The 23264-nt window shown below is 43.3% G+C and overlaps 1 protein-coding gene across 1 annotated transcript in view; it reads right to left on the reverse strand.

Annotated features, from left to right (window-relative positions):
- The window catches only part of nr5a2 (nuclear receptor subfamily 5, group A, member 2), a 45576-nt gene extending 22698 nt beyond the window's left edge, over positions 1-22878 (reverse strand). The window contains exons 1-5 of the mRNA XM_027023982.2: positions 22695-22878; positions 20609-20727; positions 18430-18571; positions 14335-15041; positions 374-493 (exon numbers count right to left, since the gene is read on the reverse strand). Coding sequence (XP_026879783.1) covers positions 374-493; positions 14335-15041; positions 18430-18571; positions 20609-20727; positions 22695-22776 — 1170 coding nt within the window. The 5' untranslated portion in view covers positions 22777-22878. The remainder of the gene's footprint in view (positions 1-373; positions 494-14334; positions 15042-18429; positions 18572-20608; positions 20728-22694) is intronic.
- Positions 22879-23264: the final 386 nt, after the last annotated feature.

The raw sequence follows: 23264 nt of genomic DNA on the forward strand, positions 1-23264 counted from the left end.
CCTGAGGCGTCCTCCCACCGCTATTCCTTAGAGACGGGCAAGGTAAATCCCACCTTCTCCCCCTCCGCTTCCTCTCCCCACCTCCTCACTCACAGGCTTGGATGACTTGCGCATGCTTAACCAGCCATTTTATTTATTCGCACTCCACAGACTTGATAAGGAATACCCAATTGATTATTCTGGTCACATTAACTTATACCTATAAGCGTAATCTATTTTTAATGGAGCGGTGACTGCATAGGCCTGGTTAGTCGATAGTACTTTAAAGAATGTTGATCCATGCTGGTGTGGGGCCTGATGAGCTCTGTGGGGAGGTGGGCTGCGGCCAGGAGCCGGGGCCAGGTAACAGGAGTGGCGCCCAGCTGCGACTCACCTGTTGCCCTGTGACTAGCAGAATGGAGCCCTCCTTGGCATGCATCACCTGCCGGAAGATGTGGTCCAAGATGAGGAGCTCGCTCCAGGAGTTCTGCAGGAGCTTCATTTGGTCATCAACCTGCAGAGAGATAAGCAATATGGAGAGCTGCATGAGAATGCACTTTGTCTTATCGTAGTGAAACAATAGAGTTAAGTACAAAATCAGGAACTGCTTGAAGAGCTCCCCTTCTGAACCTCTGCACAGGTCATCATTTATCAGCTGGTAAAATAGGACCAGCTCACCAGCTCATACTAAACTGCTTTCCGGATAATCATGGCTTTGCAGACTAGGCTACCCTCTACCTCTAAGCCCCACTAGGTCCATGGGTGATGACATATGACCTCAGCAACAGATCATCTGCTCACTCTCTCATCCAGGACATCAATGCTGGGCCCCTGTTGCTAATTAATCTGTTTGACTAGCTGCGTTCTGCAGTTTATCGTCTGCAGCTATGCTGTTGCTCCGCCGTCATGTTCCGTGTTCAGGGAGTGTGGGAACGCGTGTTACTGTGAAGCTGGCTTTAGGGAAACAACAGGATCATTGTCATCGCCGGCGGCCTTCCACGCCCATCGGTGTCAATGATTACACAATGTAGCCAAGCAGCAGGTGAGACTGTGTTTGGCAGGAGGGGAAGGGGTTGGGTTGGGGCAGGAAAACGGGTGAGAGCGAAACCCTTCTCCATGCAAACACCATCTTGCTGATACTGTTATCATGACTGTGGTTGGGAAAAATAGTTTAGCTTCCAATACTCCCCTGTGGGCACATGGAGTGACCCACATAAAGGGGGGAAAAAGGGGGCTCGGCATTGGAAAAGAATGCACATTCTTGTGAGAGAAATCAACAATTTTGGAACAGGAAAATAGTAGTCGTGTTCTCAAAGCAATAGCTAGAAATTGATCTAAACCATTTATCTTTATTGCCTTGGGAGACACCACCACCATCACAGCCTCTCTTGCAGAGTGTTTTGACTCCTTAAACTTTGTATCAGAGCTGCAGTCATAACAAGAGCATAGAAAGCAGCTGTTAAGATGAGTTTTCCAAAGCATTAATGTAACAACTACAAATACTGAACCTGTAGTACTGCAGAACATGAATCTTTGTTGTATTTCATTTTTATGGCACCCAAAGTCCCATTTCTATGTCTCTTTTTGCATCTCGCAAAAGCTCTATTTTTGAACTGAAGGGCCAGTATAGAAAGAGGTTTATCAAAAGCAAAGTCCTATCTCCAGAGGATTGTGCTTCAGAGACATCAGTGCCAGTCAGGTAAGTCAAGCACTTGCCCATGCTTCAAAGGAGCCTGACACTCATCTCAAAGTTTAAGACAAACGCTCTCATCATAAACCTATCCGATGTGCCAGGCATGTCCCAGCCATTGAACAGGGATGGGAATGCTGCGGGGAGCAGTGTGGAGCGGTAGGGGACGGTGGGAGGTGCTCCAGGAGGCCAGGAAAGGGCACATTTGTGGATGCATCTGAGCTTTGTGAGCTCCCCCTGCCACTGTGTCTTGTCTGTCTTTCGTTTGCCCTGATGTGGCCCTGCAGAGTTTCACTCTGATGCACTATCCCACTCAGACCTGTCTATATCCAAAAATAAACCATACCTCATGAGGCAGAGCTCTGTAGTATCTTTGGTGTCAGCATGGCACAATCAGGTCAATTAGAGTAAGGTACAGTCAGGAGAACTCTAGCAATACCTGTACAATAATACTTTGGTGGAAAAGGCTGTAACCTAGGGCTTTTTTCTTAGAAACCAGAGCTGTCAATTCCAAAGAAATCTTCTGAATGGTTATAAAATAAGTTGATTATGAAGGGTGTGCTATAATTAAGATTACAGTAGTGTTAATGTTTATCTACATCGAGCAATGATGAAAGTGGCAATAAATATGCCTGGAAGGGCACCAAAGTGAACTGCAATCATCGACATTGGCTGCGGCCAGAGATGAGATTTGGTTTCACCTGCGGCAACAAAACCTGATTTCACATTCGGCAGTGAGGAGGATGATTTAGAGTTTACATTTACATGGTGATACAAGCTTTGTTATACAAGCTTTATAGAAGCTTGATGAGGGAGCGGTTCCAGCTTTTCTTGTTGTGTTTCCACCATGGCAAGACTCTCTCTAAAGCATTCATTTACTGGTCTTGTAAAAGGTGGTCCCCTTTAATATTTCAAAATCATCACAGAGCTTTTACAAGGAACTTTCTCTCTGCACTTATAATGAAAAATGCATATCCTCCAAGAAACCAATTTAACAGCTTTATGGCCATTGAGATATTGCTACATCAACAAGCTGATCAATTGCTTCACCTTTAGTTCATCTCCATGTGAATTTAAAGTTTTTAATACAGTCCTCTATACAACTTCACAAATATACCAAGAGGTATTGTGGAAGTAGAAATATGAATGTGCAGTAATTAGGTGCATCGCGTGTGGGTCATAATTTTCACATGTAAATCACATGCAAATACATTTCCTTCAAAATGAATGTTTATTTCTCACTACCTGCTGGTCTGGACCAGTGGTAATGGGTCACTGTCCAAACTGCTAAATGATCCCCCTCAGTTTTCCATGAAGTGCCAGTAGCATTGTTAAGCACTGTGGATAAGTGAGAATAACAAGAGTACACAGCTGGAACTGCATTTAATAAGTAGCTTTGCTTTTTTCTTTTCCTTTTTCTCTTTTGTTTGAAGTGCCCTAATGACCAGATTAATGGAATCTTCTTTAATGCCTCTTAATGAACAGGACAAAAAAAAAAAAAATGATTTATTCAAATGCACAAGCACACATAAAGCCGGATGTTTCACATGAAGACATGGTGGGATGAAAAAAGAGAGAAATGCCACATGAACCCTTTTGACCTCTTGGATGCGGATCAGTATGACTGGTGGAGGGAACCTACGGGTGGGGTTTGAAGTCACTTCAATGAGCCTGGCGGACAGGCAAGGAGCTTTGAGTCGGCTTCGGAGGACATCTGTTCATCTGCTGTTATGTACACTTCCTTGCCACCAGGGCGACACACATTAATTATTTCACCAAGGGTATTTTTTTCTTCCATTCGAGAATTCCCATCAGTCTATATTATCTCTTTTTATAACCACGTTCACCACAAATAATGAGTACAACAGGAAAAACTTTTAATTTTGCCCCTGGGTGGCATGTCTAATGAAACCAATAGCTGTTTTGCAATGTAGAGCCCTACCACTGGGACTGAGGTTTGAATCACAGCTGTGCTACATGCCACCCATATTTAAGAATCCTAAAGAATGCAGCTGCATATTTCTATAATCAAACCCACACATCTCATAATTATAGTTTCTTTTGTTCTTGGCTAAAAGGACGTTAAGCATGTTAAGAAGAAGTCAGCAGTTCCTGGGAGACACTAGTTTCCTCCTGTCTACGGAGCAGATGCACACAGCTCTATGATAAGCTGCTTTGCTTTGCCTTCCCCTTTGTCTTCTACAGCTCAGAGGCCTCGGTGTAATGTTGTCCATGCATATGGTCCTCAGCACCCTGCTTTGTGTGAACTCTCTTTCCACTGATCTGGTGGAAATCTCCATGTATGTTTACCATGTATGTTTACCATTGCTCCCCGCTGTCCCGCACGCCCGCCGTCCCTGTGATAAGCACGCTGGGACTCTGAGCAGGTGGTCACCAGCCGCTGTGCACTCTGTTCCCCGCACCCACGCTCCGAGACCAAAAAATATTTACGAGATTATACAATGAAATCAGGCCCAGGTAGATGAGGGGAGTCTAAAGCTTAGATATACTGTACATCATCACACTCACAGTGTTAATTTCAGTTACATTATAATACAGATCACACAATTACTGTAGAAAAAGTCTCACATGGTATAAATACAATATAATAATACCAAAGGGATGTAGCATTTACTAACATTGTATCCCAACATATGAAGGGCATATGACTTTCTCCTTCATTGTCCCACTTACTGTGTGTGCATGTGTGTTTGTGGAATGGAAACTAGCAAGTGCTTGTAATTCATGCATGGTGCTTATATGTGCAGATTTGGGACCTGGGCCTGTAGTCTGGAGTGCTTGGGCACTAAATTAGGGTTCTGATTGGTTCCTCTGGGCTCCACTGGACTGTGTGTGTGTGTGTATGTGTCTGTCTGTCTGTCTGTCTGTCTGTCTGTCCTGACTGTGTGCCTGATTGATTGAGCAGAAGAACAGAGTTTGATCAGTTCCCACGGTGACCACATTAACAGACTTCTGAGTCTGACCTTTGACCTGTAAAACACACTGTGTTCGATCTGAGTCCTTATGATATAGCAGCCAGAATACAACAGACAGGGCCAGCAACCTCTGTTACTTTATGATCCGATCTGGGAGCAGTTATGTGATTTCTCACATAGATGCTTAATAAGCATGTAAGGACAGAGGTCTGATTTACTGTCCTCTGATCAGTGACTACAGGGAGTAGTCAAAAAAAACCCTATAATATAATGACCAAAAATCCTGCAGTGTAATTTTTTTTCACTTACCTGGAAGCTTTTCTCAAATTGTGAATGTAAACAATCTAAAAATAAAATTATTTTTAAAGTGATGCGTGACAACATGCTACAACGGTTCGTATTTTCACTCGGACAGCATACAATGATGTCATGATATCATAAATCAATGCTCACACTCACAGGCTTACAAATCAGTGTGTCAAGTGTAAAGCACTGGTTCTTCCCATCATCAAAAACTGAGAATTCCTTTCTTGTGGAATCCACATGTTAGGGATGTTGGCTTATTTGTAATTTGTAAAACTGTTTGTTCTAGGCTACTTGAGTAAACTCTCAGATTCATTCCGGAGAGAAACATCGGGAGACGAGCGGGAGGATGGAAGTGTGCGATGAGACAAAGATCCCTCTCCTTTCTTTCCCTGCTCCTCCAGCCTCGTGAGGCCCTGTGCGGTACGGCTCGGACCTGTCAGATCTTAAGCACCCCTGTTCCTTTGTAGCATGTGTGCAGCACGTTTTGGGGGAGAGAAGAAAATCAGAGCCTCAGAGTCTCACTATAGATCAGAGAGCTTAAAGCTCAGAAGCTATCAACTAATTATCAAAAAAAAACAAAAAAAAAAACAGAGCAACTCTAATCAATTATTCAGTTGAACATTAGTCTCCTAATATACATGAAGTCAAGGGACCAAGAACTCTCCGAAGTATACCATGAACCCAACACACACTTACACAAGCACACACACACACAATTCCTGTTTCCTCCACCCCCAACTAGTGCATGGTGAGAAAATAATGCTCTCCAAAACCAAAATGAGTTCAGAGCGGCACGTTGACTGCCTATCGATCCACCAGCAACGTTCAATCTCCAGCACACGAGCACACACGTTCCCGCACTCGCAACTGCCGCTGCCTTTTTATTTGATTTTATTTCCCCTTGTACTGCCCCCCCCCCCCCCCGCCCCGATTTTACAATTTATGGGAGTCGTTATTGGCAACGGCTGTCAATATTTATCCTTTCTGTGTGACAGGTTGATGGACAGGAGGAAATGACTGTTGATTGGCTCAGTGAGGGGAATGGGTGCAGAGTGGCAGGGACTCCTGTATTATTCAGATGGACAGGAGCAGGCCATAGCCTGTGTGAGTACCTTCATGCACTCGCTGTAGGGGTGTATGCCGTTATCCTACAGAGCACCACCCCATGGACAGTAGTGATGGCAGACCCCTCACACAATAACAGCTGCTCTAATTGAACTAAAATAGAAGCTTATGGGTGACAAATTGATATTAGAATTGTCTACTAACTGAGACAATTTATCCCTTGTGATATATAGCAATGATCTACTCAATATAAATCCAAATCAATATAAATACTTATTGATGTTAAAATTCCCATATATATTTATATATGTTTATATATATCTGTGTACTACAGTTTTGAAGTACACGGCAGTTACTATATATATATATATATATAGAGAGAGAGAGAGAGAGAGAGAGAGAGAGAGAGAGAGAGGGAACCACTTGGAATAGCTGAATTTATTACTACCTGTGTGCATGTTTCTCTAGTAGTTATATATCAGTCCCATAGATGGCTTGTTATAGGACACACTATGATAGTGAGCTTCAGCCAAAAAGTGTAACGTTAAATGTATTATAATGAATGTAAGGGAAAGCACTTGTGCAGCTGCAAACTGCCCTTCCATACTCAATCTCATGAGCATTAAGCATTAAGGGTGCTAGAAAGTCCACAACCTTCTCACACAGTTCTGATCTAAGCATCATGCCCAGCTCCAAGACAGCCTGTGACATATTAGGGGTTTTTAATGTTGCTTGACGCACTGCAATGCCCATTTCAGGCTTTAAAGGCACTGTCAACACTTCAGATGCCTGTCCTCCTCTAACCATTTGTCTGCTTCCAGCTTTAAATATTCTGCTCTCATGTTGTTTCAGGAATTGCCAAAAACCTTTTCATCCTCTCTGAGGGTGCGCAACAGAGAAAGAATGCTATTGTTATACCTTAAAGAAATGCATTACCCACATGCGTAATGTGCATGGAAACGCTTAGCAGAGGACCTGTGCCAACCTCCTGGTTCCGAACTATCCAGATTGCTTTGGACCGTGTACCGAATGGCGCGCTGCACCCTGTGCCTGCTGGGGTTTCAGGTCAGCCCGGCTCCGTCCCAGCCCGGCATGACGCTGTGCAGCTGAGAACTCCCCACAGCGCTCAGCGGAGTGCACCAATCTGATGCCACCCGCCGGTTAAATATAAGTGTAAGCTTACACCGCCCGCCACCCACCTATCGGCCCAGCATGCTTATCCATTGTCTTTGGCCCCTTTCAGCACATCCAGAATAGATGGGTCTAAATAAGGGGCCAAAATAGATGTCGAAGACAACTGCTGACAGACGGAGAGGGTCGACAGCGGAGGCCGTCGACCTCAGATCAGTGCCTTGCTGCAAACAGATCATTAAACAGCGAGGGACAGTGAAGAAAGAGAAGGAGACACCCTTTAACCAAACGAAGCGCACTGCCCCGTTTTTGGGGTCCCTGAGAGCATGAGTACGCTAAGAAAAAGAGCCACCAGGGTAGACTCAAAAAAATTCCAATTTTTCCCTGGTGATGTTTTTTAAGTGAATAAAAGAAATAAAAAGGAACATTAAGGAGGAAAACCTGAATTCCGTCTGTATTACATAAAGCATAAAGTCCTCCGGTGCTAAATTTTAATGCTTAAACTGTTCTTTGCCAATTTTATGGCTTAATTTTCAAGCCCATCAGTAAGAACAGGTGTAAACTTATAGAGGCTACGTAAATCTCATCCACATTAGACTGCAGGGTGATATTTGGGTGGGGAAGTTACACCAAGTGACACTGGCATTCTTAGTGTCATGAACTGGGTGCCAGAATGGCACGAGGGCCACAGGGGAGGACCTCTGAACTCTAAAGATAACGCTACATACTGAGGGAATTCCAAGACGCTCTATTCTCATACCAGAGACAGTATGAAGGCAATGACAGCTAATCTTCAAACATTTAGTTTCAACAAAGCAAACAAACAAATAAATAAACTGTCTATAAGGAAAAACGATTCCTTAGCATGTGCATTTGGCCATCATGTGATTGTAGCATCCTGGGCCAATGCTTTTTTCTGTCTCCTCATTCTAACATGCATTCAACAAAGCCAATGAAAATGGCTTATACCGTGGATAAGAACTAGATAAGATTACAAATGTGGCTCTTTAAGAATACAAAATGCCTGAAAAAAGCACAGAAGCCTGTGAAAGGATGAAAAACGACGCATATCTCTGTCTCCTTCTCAGCTGCAGGAGGGATAGCGGGAGGGTGGAAAAAATAGCGGCCCATGCCTAGATGGAAGACAGCACAAAGGGGTGGAGGAGTCCATCAGCTCTTCTGCAGGAACCAGGGGTCCATAACAAGCTTTTATCCTTCATGAAAGCAACAAGTGGATGAGCAGACCACTGTCCGTCTGCCACAGGGCCTCCCCAGAGAACCCTCTTCACCCCTGTAGGGAGCTCCGACCCTAAATCTTTCCTTTTAACAAGTGCGCACGCTTCCTGCCTCCGCCCAGCAATGTCTCGGGGGCACGGGGCAGCTTTTCGGGAACAGAGCAAGACACCCGAGCTGACCTCAGCTGCCAGGGATGGTGGCTGGGTGTTGGGGGATGAAGTGGGGAAGGGGGGGGTCAAAGCAGGCTCTCCGCAGCTGGCCACAACAATCAAATAAACAATCACGTGTGGTGACTAAAGTGAGAAACAAAGGAGGAACAGTAACAGTCTGAATGGCAGTTTGTTATACAGCATGCTGTAAGGCGATACCACATACCGTAGATCTTGTTTGAAAAATGCTACAGTTTGTTATTTTAGTATTATGCTCAAAAATGAACTTGGAATTGCAATTTTTATGAATTACCAAAACACTGTGCTCCTCCAAAATTCAGGACAAGATATACCATTTTTGTCCATTTCTACATCATTTATGAATGAAAAGAGGCCTTGGTGAGGCCTCTCCTGCTCCCCATCTCTCTTGATCAAACAGGTACTGCAGATATTGCAACCACTGACATAAAGCTTCAAAATAAAACAATAAAAACAAAGGAAAAAAACTGTCAGGCGAAAGGCAAGCATCTCGGAGAGGAGCGGGAGACTGAAGAATGTCTACAGAAGAGGTTCAGTGGAGAGACAGACAGACACAGAGGGAGAGAGAGGGGGAGAAAAATATGTACAGGAGCAGGCCTTACAAAAACTCACACGCCATCTCCAATTGTGGCTGCCGGTGAGCGGGGGGATATCATCTATCAGTGGACAAATGCAGGGACAAGAATGCTGCTCCTCAAATGAAATAATATATCTTTGAAAGCCTACGCCCGCACCAGGCCCAAAGCCCATATATCAAGTCTGAGCGGCTGGTGGATCCGGTCCAGGGGCCATTAACCTCCCACCTGTTTCCCCCCCTGTCCTTCAGCATGCTCCCCTGCCCTTGGTGCTGCTCCCAGGCCTTGTTCATCTCCTCCCCCTGCTCCTCCCCGAGCAGCCCCTGGCCCATCTCACACACTCCCCCACCCCCACCTCCGCCCCCAACGCCTGCCCCCTGCTCCTGGAGCCCTTCTACTACACGATAATGTAAAGCACCATGAGTGGCCCGGGTGGAATAATTCAAATGCAATGGACCAGGGACACGGTTACAAATCTGCGGGCGGCCAGCAGGCTACGGGCGCTGGGCCGTTTGTCAGGGAGCACCCCCGGCTGACCCGTGCAGGGGTGCCTGGAGGGAGGGCAGGACGGCGCTGGGATGTGGGGGGCTGGGATGTGGGCTGTGTGTGTGTGTGTGTGTGTGTGTGTGTGTGTGTGTGTGTGTGTGTGCGTGCGTGCGTGCGCACGCGCGAGTGTCAGGGGGCGACGAGGGTGATATAAATCGCCTTCAAGTTCACAGATCACATCCGCAACGCCTTATTAATTCCTGTAGATACGAGCTCTCTTGGAAATTACAGTCTCTAACCTGCACCTCTGAAATTGGACTGTCAGATAAAAAAAGAGGTGGGGGATGCAGTGCATTTTACAAAAGTAAATTCATGTAATATTAATGGAGAGTGAAATTATACAACCAGCTGCCAATGCGAACACCATGCAATCTTTAGGCAAAAAATAAAAACAAAAAAAAATGCCACACTTGCTGTGCTGATGAACAGGTGCATGGGGTGAGTTTATTGAACTACGCATAAACTGCTCAAACTTTCATGAAAATTCACCACTTGTTTTACAGTTAAGGAAACCTAAGCCTAACTAATTAGACCTAATTAAGCCTAAAAATGTTAAACTTCTATAGACTTAACATATCTGAGACTGCTAAACAATTATATTTTGCGTGAAAAAAAAGACAATTAGTAGACAGACAATGAGACCTGGAATCAAGATATATATATCTCGCTCTTTCTTGCCATCTTTTCTCCCTGTGATCCTCTCTCTCTCTCTCTCTCTCTCTTTCTCTCTCTCTCTCTCTCCCTCCCTCCCTCCCTCCCTCCCTCTCCCTCTCTCTCCCATCCAGATGCTTTTTCTATATGCTGAAGACTCACAGCTGGGGGCTTCTTGGAGAACAAGGCCCAAATACAGTCCTGCATGGCCTAATGGCAGGCCTGCTATTGCCATTTGCCTGACTGGGGCGGAAAACAGAGAGGAGAATTTTGTCGAGCTGTCCCCGAGCACCAGTGAAAGGACAAAAATAAATTTCGGTGCTACGTCAGGGCATCGTAAGCTTTGCACCGGCAACTTTTATCTTCTGAGAGGACTAAATATATGGATAGTGTTACCGCAGTATATAGTGGGTTTACTTGCTCTGTGATGTGGCCAGAGGAACGGATTACCTTTAACACTGTGGGCTGCATGGTAAGAAAAATACAGAGGGACATATGTACTCAGTGGAATCATAAAATAGTGTGGCAAATCCAAGTATTTTGGTCCTATTGTGTAGCGAGGAAAAGCAAGGCGCATGCATCCTATCCTCGGAACAATGGCACTGCGTTCCCCATGAAGACTGGATTTCTGTCTGTATGTGAATCACTCTCCACATCTCCACGTTAACGACGGGGCCTGGGGACAAACGTGGCACGCACGGCTGCCTCCCAGCAGCCCTGAGTCAGGCTGGACCGCAGGGGAAGGGAGCATCTGTTTCCCAACCTCACGCCCCATCCACCACTACCACGGTGCCCAGCTACCACCCTCAGAATTACGCACCAGCTTCTTACACAGGCACACACACACACACACACACACACACACACACCCCACATGCTCACTAACAAACATGATTAAACAAGCAGTGCTTTTGGAGTACTGTATAACCAGATACACAGGCATGCAGAAAGGCAACCCTATGCAGAAATTCAAACATACACATTGATACAAGTGACTACACAACAGTTTCACAGAAAAAAAATAAACAAAGAGCTGGTGACATTAGGATGCATATGCTGTTTCCATAACAGGTGTTAACTACTACTATAAGTGACCTCATCAGAGAATTAACAAACCTAAACAATAACCAAACTCTTCCTCCACATTGTCCTGAAAATAATTTCAAGCTTTAATTATAAATCACAGCAAGAACTGAATCTGAATATTTTTAATAGCAATACAGCAATAGGAGTGCATAGGTACACATCAGGTAGGTGTGGTCTAGGTCTCATCCACTAAACTAAGAGTGAGGGAGGTAAACTAAGAGTAAGAGTGAGGGATCCTATGGCAGGGATATGCAGGGTTTGTTTTTTTTCACTTCTTGCCCAGTGTGAGAAATAATCAGTGGAACATTTCACTGTTTCTGTCTCTTTTCATTCATTTGAGCACAATGGGGAGCTCTCTTTGGAGACCCCATCATGGCTAAATATTTATGAGTGCAGTAACTAAGTCCATCTTATGGAAACAATATCTTTAAACACTTGGCAGACGTTTCACACCCAATTCTATTAGCAGAGAAAATTCTTTTGTTCTTACGAGGCTAATAATAGTGTTAGTGATGCACATGTATTTATAGTGGCCTTGCCGTCCCCTAGACCCCCTGACAAGCTTCGTATTCACTTCCATTTCCTGTGTTACCTGTGGCTTTGTCATTAGTGTGCTCGAGAGAACATTAAGAGTCCAGTATAAACAGACCTTTTTTTGTTCCTCTGAAGGCCCCCAACGTGATGCCTACTGTTCCACCGAGAGTGTGCCGTATCATAATCTGATAATCCAGGGTGTGACGGACCAGTCTGTTTGTGACTGACCATGTTTTTGGGATGGTAATACTGGAGGCAATAGAGGAGGCAATACTGGCACACAAACACATGCACACATGCTCTCACAAATAAATTCTGTGTTCCATCAAGAAAGGACACTATTTATACAATTCTACACTATTCCTAGAAAAAATTATGACAAATATTAATTTTTCTACCAGTAAAACCACCAAAATCCTATTTCTATTAAGAAAAGCTGAAAATCAGTGTTACCAGACTAATACATACTTTCTAAATTAACCATTGATTGCCTTTTATTCCTAATGCATGAAATATGACAGAATATCACGGAGTTCGCGAACGATTGGTTGTCTGATCTTCTGTTAGCAGTAGGCAATAGTTTAGCTCTGTGTTCTTGTGCTATGTTCCTGTGGCGGGTGCCTCCTGTTAGACAAAGCCTGCTGAAACTGAGAGGGATCCCCCTGCTTACAGGCTTACAGCTTCAGTCAGCATCACAAAGCTTTCTGCCTAACAATAACCTACAAGTATCCACTAATTAGTGTCAGGAGTGGGCTCTGAGAAGCTAGTCGAGCTGCTTGTGCTAGCTTCTTTTTGTTTGGTTTGCTTTTTTTTGTTTTGTTTTGTTTCGTTTTTTCACTATGCGATTTGGTGAGGGCACCTCGTGAGGGCTTCGCTAATTATGCCTTTATTGCTCTGCGCTAATGTCAAACGCGACACCTACACTATCATACCGTTTAACAAGGGCTGCACTAACCATTTAGCAAGGGTGAGAGAGTAGGCTAGTCACTGCATAAAGGGGGTGCTCCACCACTGCGAAAGGTGAAGTTCAGCCACAATTAAGGGTAAATGATATGGACAGTCATTAGCCAGGCACAATGCTAATGTAAGCTGAAGTGAGGCTGGACCATTCCAGTGACAGAGGGAAAGAATCGTCATAGAGGTCTATAGCTAGTAGTACTGTGAAGAGGGTGACCATCACACAACAATGAAAAGACACTAAACTGAACAGCGATCTCAAAATGAAGTGCTTCACTGCTGGACTAAGTGCGTTTGCTCTAGTTAATGACCAGATGGAAATGCACAGAACATTTGGATATGCATTTAAAAAGCTGGGGGGGGGGGGGGGGGGGGGGGTAACAGCTTTCCATTTTCATTTGAGAAAGGAAACAAATATGGCAAACAAAGAAGCAGCCAGGACAGAACCACGAGAAAAGTAAACATCACTACAAGGAGTGAAGGAAGATTGTAGAAAACAATTGTAGAAAACAGGTGCCCAAAAAAATCCAACCCCCTTTCCTCCCTTGAGTATGGTAGGAATTGTCTTATTTTTACAGGACAAGTTTGACTTCTTTTTCATTTTCAGATTTGGCACAGCATTCATCAGCGACTGACTCACAAACACAATGAGCGAGAATGAAGCCAGTGACATTTAGCTCCAAAAACACTCCAGTGAGAACTTCCAGTGAGCATTGACATCAAACCACCTGACACAGTAGCCAAAAAACCACCACCTACTGTCATTTCAATCTGAGCAGAATTACATGTTAAGCTCAATACTGCTAGACAGCTGTTGTTTTTAGTTAAGAATATTTTTTAAATGATGTACACAGAGTAGTCTATAAAATGAAGGAGGATTAAGCCTTTGTGTTTATCTTCATAAACATTCATAAACAACTTTGCCTGTCTCCGTGTTTTGCTGCTCATTAGAGCAGGACTGAATATTAAAGATCAGAGGTGCCCAAACATTTAAAATCTTACACTGTACTGAGTCACCACTTTATGTGGAAAGATTAAAGATGAATGTGTATGACTGTCAGCATGGAAAGGTGCACTAAATGAAGATAACAGATGACAGTATGGAAATGAAACATTTAAAACCACTGTAAAATAGATAATCCATTGTTCAGTGCCTTTCTGATTATTATTAAGATATGATGATATACATTCTAATGATATTTTTGTAATGTACTTGAAAAAGAAATGTGTGATTTAGAGAAATAACTCAGTACAATGTAAAAAATCTATTACTATTTACTTTAACAGTTAAATGGAGCAGAAACAAGCTTCTTCGTGAAACGCCAGTCTAAAGGATCTCATTTTGTTCTGACAATGTCTACACTTCTTCCTGTCACAGGGATTATTATTACATGCTAGTGCTTTCCAGGTTCTGCACTGTTTTAACACCATACATTACAGCGCCGTTCACTCACCTTCAGCTCACGGAAGAAGATGCTGCTCCGGGCCCACTCCACGATGGAGAAGAGCGTCTGGTCAGCCATCTTGCACATGAGGCCGAAGGTGTTGAGTTTCTCGTGCTTGCCGCGGCTGGCCTGCTCCTGCTGAAGGTAGGCCAGGATCTTAGCTTGCACCTGCGGCTCATCGGGCTCGCACTTTAGCAGCTCGGCCACCAGGTGCGGGAAGCTGGGTGGCGAGCCACCCGCATAGGCGTCCACGTACGGGTAGCCCATGAGTGACTCGGGCGAGCTGGTGTACGGGTCCGGGTACTCGGACTTGATGGTGCGGCTCTGGAAGTGGCCGTATGGCTGGTAGCCCTGCAGGCCGCTGTTCCCGCCACCGTGGGGCGGCATGGCCATGCTGACGGGTGACGTGACGAACGGGCTGCGGTCGTAGTCTGATGGCGGGAGCCCCGCACTGGATGAGCCATGGTGGTGGTGGTGGTGATGGTGGTGGTGGTGATGGTGGCTCAGCGGCAGGCCCTTAGAGGCCGAGTGGATGTTCTGGATGGCTGAGGAGATGGTGAGGTCGGCCGGCACCGTCTGCATAGCCTGGGTCATGGCTTCCAGCTTTAGCCCGTTGGCCCGGATCAGGGCTTTCTTCTGCTGTTTCAGTGCTCGGTCCCGCTTGTACATGGGGCCAAACTTGTTGCGCCCACCACGCATGCGGTCAGCCCGCACAGCTTGTGCATGTGAAGAGAAAGGAGAAAGTTCAGTTAACATCAATTAATCAACATCATCTAGCTAACAAAAATATTTATATAGAGTAAAACATTTGATTGGTATTAACATGTTGGTATTCTTTCTGCTACCTTAAACAGAATCCTGCAGCACATCTCTAGTTATAATTTGACTGTACACCATTATGGAGCGGTTACTTAATAACTTTACACAATCGCTGTCATTGCTTCTTAAAGTAATAGACCTTTATGGCTTCAGGAGCTGTAGTTATTACTCTGATATGTAGTTATTACTCTGCATAGTGCTGTATTCATAACTGTTCATAGAACAGCACACAGACATGCTGTAAGATGCCGTTGGTCTGCCAGGACGGAAAGACGACAGGAGCCTGGTGGAGAATATGATTTTTGAACCAGAGGCAGCCAGATTCAGGCAGACGGGATAATCATTATGGCAAATAAATCAAGGTAAAGCCACAGAGGAGCTCTGATCTCAGCCATGGGGCGGCACGCTCCACTCCACTCTGCTGGACCACGTGTTAATTATTGATGCTTAATTATTTCTCTTTAATGCCACACGATGTCAGCAGGTGGAAGGCTAGAGGATCCAACGAGCCCTTTAACATGTGCCCGTGCACTCGCGTGCGCACCAGGTGTCCAAACCCATGCGCACGTGCGCCCTGTGACCCGCATGTGGGCTCGCTCGTTAGAATGGCCCTCTAAGAATCATGGAGCGCATGGCCGCACCCCCACATGGGACAAAATGACATGAATAAATCAATTAAAAGAAAAGTGTCGGCTCCACCAGCTGCCTTGGGAGTGATTTTAATGGTCTTCGTCACAGCGGTGTGTGCGGGAGTCGGCGGGCCCGTATGTTTGTGTGTCAGTATGCGTCTGATCCGAGGGGCCCGGCAGGCGAGAGAGACGGCCCCGACCACAAGATGAGTTGTTGCAGCGACCCTGCTGACATTCGCCGGGAAGCCCCAACAACCACGAAGCCCTGTGCCACCAGAGTTGTGGACTTTTTCTTTTTGTATTTCAAGGATTAGTGTGTGTTAAAAATTTATCCCATCAAAAAAAACATTCTATCTATAATACATTTTGTGGCAACTTTAAGTATTAATGATCCTGAGTAACAAGGTAATTAATGAGCTGGAAACTAACAGTTGGCCCTTTTGGGAAATCACAATTAGAAGTGGACCTGAGATCACGAATGCATGATTCCACCTCCTGTACCCACACCCCCCACTCAGTTTTTTTTCTCTGCTAAGGTTTTTTTCATGTGTCTAATTAAACAAGGTTATTTATCTGCAAGTCATACTAATTTCTTTGCCCTAAGAAAGAAGGGGGGAGTGAAAGGTCCTTCCTTTTGTGGATATATGCGTTGGTATTTATATGGGTTTTTCGACAGATGTGTGTGTATTTGTGTGCATTTATGTGTATATTTCTGTATATGTGTGTTGTGTAAATATATGTGCAAATATGATATGCGTATGTATGCATAGATCCCCATGAGCTGGTTTTTGGGCCAGTGCATGCATGTGTCTGTTATGGAATACTTGCTATTTGGTGCACTTTGTTGTTTGTGTGTGTGCGTGTGTGTGTGCGTGTGTGTGTGTGTGTGTGCGTGCGTGCGTGTGTGTATGTGTACTGCGTGTCTAGACAGACAGGTCTCATACAGGCATACTAGTGCGGAGGTTAGCTAGTGTGACTCTGCTTATTGGCTGATTTATGTGTGTTTAATATACAGGAATATTAAGTGTTGCTAGGATCGCTGTCCTAGCACAGGCATATGAATGTCTCCCCTGCCCAGCTTCTGACACACTGTTTGTCATGTGTGCCAGAGCCCGGCTCTAAACATGCACCCTTCCACGTGCCCACATGAATAGCTATGATGCCTATGCATAAGTAATAGGATGGTGGTCCGCCTGACGCTCAGATTCTGGGATCTGGCATTCTTGCTCCAGAAAAACAAAAAAACAAAACAAAACAATGACAGAGTGCATGAGTCCTGCGTTGGGTGCCCGTTTTGAATATCCATCCTCCTGTGCTGCGACATGCTTTGATTCATGGAGGTACTTAATATGGACAGCAGACGTTTGATGAAATTGAAATCATTTTACGCTCTACTGTGCACGACATTGCTCACAAATGGAATAAATGCTCTGCCTCAGCCCTGCTCTACTTCCGTAACTTTTCCCGGCGGACGATGGCATGGAGGCCTCGGCACCTTGCCCTTAATCCCTGGCCAAGACGGAAATTGAGGATCAAGGGAGCCATCCAAAATAATCCACAACAAGACACAACATGTCCACTGTGAGTCATATTATTACAGTGTTCAACACAGCTAGGACAAGAAGCCGCCATCGCGTATCAATACTGATAATATGACTTGTGTGGAGACGGCAGAAGGGCATTTGTCTGTGTCAGGCAGATAAGGCTTAATGGTAACAGATTAAAAAAGCATTCATTATCAGCTTTAGCAAGAACAGCCAGGGGAAAAAAATCTGTAAAAACGCCCAGAGAGAGCTTCTATATCACAGTCATTCCTACTCAGAGAATATTTACTGCAAATAGAACAAACTGCAACGCATCTGAGTAGCCTCTTAGATATAGTGTGACCGCTGAACTGAGAGAATGGTGATTTGGGCTCTCATGGGACAAAACATTAAATCATTAAATTTGATGACCTTATAATTATAAATAGTACTATGAAATGCTATGAAGAGCAATATTATATATATATATATATATATATATATATATATATATATATATATATATATATATATATATATATATATATAAATTGTTACATAATAGCACGACACAGTCATCAGTTTCAAATTGTTAAAAAAATCGGCTTTTTTGGATAATTATTTCAGAGAGGACTCTACTGAACAAAAGCCTATGAGTGTGCTTTCGACTGCGAACAGTATAGCCTGGTCAACATGGCCTTTTTGCGGGAGAATGTGGGAGAGGTGCAGTGCTGACAGTGCCCTTCCCAGCCACGGCGAAAGTGAGGTCTGACCCGCCTTTCGAGCCCGACGTTTCTGACAGGACGCTGGAGGGGCCTCACATCCCGCTGCTTGAACGAACCCGCAAATCAAAGCCAGCCAGCGTTAACATGACATCACTGGAAACTCTGCCCTCCGGCAATCACACAATTAATAGACATCGGAGTCCTGAATCTGCATACTGAGAGGAAAAGACTCTGAAGTCAGTGAGAGGCTTAGTGGGCCAGACACTTGTCTGTGCATTTCAGCGTGGAAAGAGGGCAGCCAACATGCCAATGCTGCAGCACAGTGGCCAGTTGCTGGTCACTGTTGTCTTGGGGCTCAGGATCCAGCTGGGAGCAGGGCTCTGAGAAGGCACCATGAGGCTCTCTTACCTTCCAGCTTCATGCCGACATTGAGGCACTTCTGGAAGCGGCAGAAAGGGCAGCGCTTGCGCTGGGTCTTGTCGATCTGACAGCTCTGGTTCTCGATGCACGTGTAGCGCTTGTTGTTCTGCACAGTGCGCTTGAAGAAGCCCTGCCGAGGAGAACCAATGAAGATGTCAAACATCTGACCCTCGGCGTTAGTTAATGTGCTATTCACCCACAGAGAAACAACGCACACACACTCACACTCACACGCATACACAGTCGTTTTCATTTACACAGGAATAAGGGGCGAGACCCACTCAAGGCCACACAAGTTGATGCATATGAAAAGAGAGCCAGGGGCTGTCAAAAGCTCACCAGCAAACGTTTACTTATATTAACACAAACACGGACACGCTGTCTCTCTCTCTCTCTCTCTCTCTCACACACACACACACACACACACACACAGCAAAAACTGACATGTGCATATACACTCATTGACATGAATAAACAGGGACAGATTTAAAAGCTCTATGATACCTGCTGAATAACTGGAAATACCAAAAGATTATTGTTAATCTTTTGCAGATATTTTAAAACAGAGTGATGGACTCTTTAGCAGAAGTAATATGCAATGAACTTAAAATAAAAAAGGACTTCCAATCGCATGTAGGGCAAAGTGATTCAGTAGTAGGACACAATAATTGTCAATATGTAGAGTCCAGAACTAGGGTACTCTCAGTTTATGAAATTTATTTGATTTTAGGGATGAACACTCAGTACTGCGTTTCAAGAGTCATCTATAACTATACACAGTGGATATTTCAGGACTTCGATTTACAAGTCATGATTTAAAGCAAATGTGTAATATAACTCCTTAAACATATAGCAAACACATAACAAGTCATATTTGTCTGTTTGTTTGTACAACAAATGAATGTTTATGTATCAATCTATTTATTAATTAAAAGCTCTGAAAGTTTAGCTGGAACTAAATCACTTAAAAATTTACAAATTTCTATAGTGCCTCTACCATCTAAGGTATAAAAATCCATAAATTAGATTCATAATTTACAATGGCTGAATTACAAGATTTCATCTGCAATAGGGCTGAATTCATTTTAGTGCAAGATAGAATCAAGTGGAAAAAAGCATTAACTTATTCTAGATCAACACCATGGGGAGAGTTATTAAACCTGACCCATTTTGGACTAAGACGATCAATATTGCATAGAACTCAGAAACATAAACACGCACACACACACACACACACACACACACACACACACACACACCCACACACACACACACACACACCCACACACATACACAAACAGTGAATGCGGTTCTGCATTACTCTGCATTCTGCATTGTGGACTGCTTAAACAAATTTAAAAATAATTTTGGCTTTAAGACTAATGCCGCCATATCTTGCCCAATTATCCAACGGGACATTTTTTTCTACTGTATTTGAAACATGTATTAGCAAAGAAAAGCTCTAGTATGGCTTCTATAACTTTCTATAACTTGCTGCTTGTTTCTACTAAAGCACCGTTATGAGCCAAGCTCTGGCAAATCATTGATTGTTTACAATCGCAGACAAAAGGCCTATATGTTTAAACAAAAACTTCACAAAATTTGTAAAAATACAAATGACAAACAAAGGGATGCCAAAGTAAAAATACGACATGCATATTGTAAGTTGTCTATGCTTGTCACAGCTGTTTTGATATCACATAATGCTAGTATGATTCCATGGTGACTTAATGCTGTATATCACATGCTGAAGAAAAAACCTGTGTGAGTGCATATAAGTAAAAGAGTTTGGAAAACTCCTAATGTGCATCTACTATTCGACTAGACTACTCAACTGGATTTTACAGTTCTTAATTGCTCTAGAACTTTCCCTTTTCCCTGCAATACTCCGGAAAATCACAATGTAACAATATAAAACCACAAAGCATTCAGGTTTAAAAAAATAAAAACACCCTATTGCTATTTCTGAATGTCAAATTCCTTGTAATCTTAAAAAATAAGCTTTCCACAATCTCAGAACTTCATAACATTTCATAACATCCACTTCATAACATTTATAGTCTATGCAAACCTGGGGTAGATCTAACTTTGTGCTCTGGCAAACAGTACATTGAATATGTGTCATCTCATCTGTAATATAGTAAAAGTACAGAAGAACATCACGTACCTTGCAGCTCTCACAGGTAAGCAGGCCATAGTGATATCCCGACACCTTGTCCCCACACACAGGACACATTTCGTCCAAGTCCTCATCATAAGAGTAGTCCATCATTTTAAACTGAGGGGCTGCAAAGCATAACATAATGTAGTTCAGAAATAATCATATATCCCAGATGTTTCCATAGAGGAGTGGAGGCTATTGCAAATTTGTGCCTACGGTCCGTCGTTCTGCGAGCGAGGGTTTTGAGGTGTACTATTTGGAACTAGGGTAAGCTTTTAAATATTCTGCAGTAGCCTACAGTTGTATAAAAACATACTTCGGGGAAAAAGTTTGTCTGAGAAAAATATCCGTGAAAGTCTCGTCTGGTGTGGAGGATGGCCGCAGATAGGGCAAATATCACTTTCAATCTCGTTAATATTCATGATGCCTCGTAAATTGGTCGGAGATGCTCTTGCGTTGGAGTGAAACGTTTAGCCATCAGAAAAATGAAAGCACAACACCATTTTAATTACTGCCTCGTGCTTAGCTATCGGGCAAATGAAGAAGCAAAACTAGTTTTAAGTAGGCAGTGCGCGCGTGTTTGAAACAAGTTAATACATTTACTGTAAGCTTTACCTTTTCACACTGTGGGCCGTTGCTGTTCTTTCCAAATGGCTTTATTATGTTACGGTATTAACGTATTATGTATTTCTGTTATTTCAGTTTCTCCCCCCCCAAGTGTTCTTGAATTTAACAAACTATTTTTTAACAATCTACAAATGTAGGAAAGCCCCGGCTATGCCGTAACACTTCGTTCATTTACGAATTATAACACATTATATATATATATATATATATATATATATATATATATATATATAAAATTACACTTTGTTTTTCTTTCCGTGAAAAATTGCCAAACTGAAATATTAGGTTTTTAACGCGTTACAAAGCTAGAAGATAATAAAAAAATTGGTAAATTGTTCGTTGTTTACATGCCGGTGTTTAATTGCTTTACTGTCTCCAATCGTCCCAATAGGCTATAAAATATTACACAGAAGTGCAAGTTTTTTATTAGCCAATTAAAACGGAGAGTTCTTTAGGAACTGAGTGTATCTAGAAAGCAACAAGTTTTCCCCCATGTTCAAAAGAAAATATCGGAACTTTCTTTAACAGGTACCCTCTGCCTTTACTTATTATTATAATGAATTGACTATATAGAAATCAACTCTTTGTATACATTTTACGATAAAAAACATTTAGGTAAAATAAATTTTAACGACGAAATAATGTTCAGGTATGCCATCAACGAATACGCTTCCTCACCAAGTATCTTTATCACTTAAGCACGTGTAGACACAAACCGGGACACGTTTCTCCTTTTCTAAACAGGATTACTGGCCTACACGATGGCTATCCAGTTACACTGCTTTAATTGCCCGTAGCGCAAGAGAAACACAGTTGTTTGGCTACAAGTATTTATGTATATTTAATACGCTTTTTGTCAATTTTATCACATTAATCACTTAAGATTAGAAAAAACACACATTTTAATGTTTTGCCCCGCGTGTCAAAAGATCTCCTTTTCAGTGAATTGTAAGAAACAATCTATCGCAAGTTATTTTGGCCTAATATCGGCACTACAGTGAAATCGGAAGAAATTAGCGTGATATAATTACTAAAAGAGTTTGCGTATTACAAACATTATTCTTTGAAATGTGAAACTTTGTTTCCTAAATCATGCTTCGTGTCAGACCTTTACAACTAAACTTAAATGCTGGTACTAAAAGTATGTCACGTAATAGGCGTAAGCAGCAACTTGTCATTGTTGCGCCTTCGGGAAACAGGCTAGTAAGTGACCGTAAACAGCTGGCGGAACCGGTGGAGAGAATTTATAAGAATATATAAGACAGCGTGAGGGTTGTCTCACTGATAAAGATTTTTAACAGCGGTCGTTTTGTATCCAGTGGCGTGCATCCTGACACTGACATGTATCCTATGCTCTGCTGATTATTTAGACTTAAGGAAACTGAATTTAATTCCATCAACTGCGCACATGATACATACAGAGCGCAACTTTATTTGAACATGTGCAATTAGCCTTAGCTCTTACCTTGCATGTTTCCAGGCATATGCCCCTGTTCCCCATGCGATCGAGCGAGTCCTAGAGAGTCTGACTCGACTTTGGGTAGCATGACAGCTCTGCTAAGCTGAAGATGAGAAGACGTTCCGTCTGGTGATCCACCTGAACGTGAGAAGAACACCAGAGATTCTCACAAACCTAAAAGAGTCCGAAATCCCGGGTATGGCCCTACTCACAGGGTAAGATGACTACTAATAGGTTTTTACTCGCGCGCCCGGCAGCGCAAAAGTCGACCGCAGAGTAAGTTCATTTTGCGAAGACGCTGCAGCGCGACCTAACTATTATACAATTCAGCTGATAGAAAAAAAAACCGAATCAAGCAATAACGTAGAGAAACAGAGGCCAGTGCTTTAGCGAATGTTCTTTTGCAGTAACGAAATAGCCTACCGGTAAAAACTGAACAAGATTTAGATATAAAGACCCCCCACTGAATATTTCTACATCTGTTTTTTGTTGTTGTTGGTTTGTTTTGTTTTTTGATTTGTCCGACGGCCTAAGATCTAATTTAACCGGGAGTTAGCGAACTGTCAGGAACTTCAC

The sequence above is a fragment of the Electrophorus electricus genome, chromosome 26 (assembly GCF_013358815.1).
Source record: "Electrophorus electricus isolate fEleEle1 chromosome 26, fEleEle1.pri, whole genome shotgun sequence".
Classification (NCBI taxonomy): domain Eukaryota; kingdom Metazoa; phylum Chordata; class Actinopteri; order Gymnotiformes; family Gymnotidae; genus Electrophorus; species Electrophorus electricus.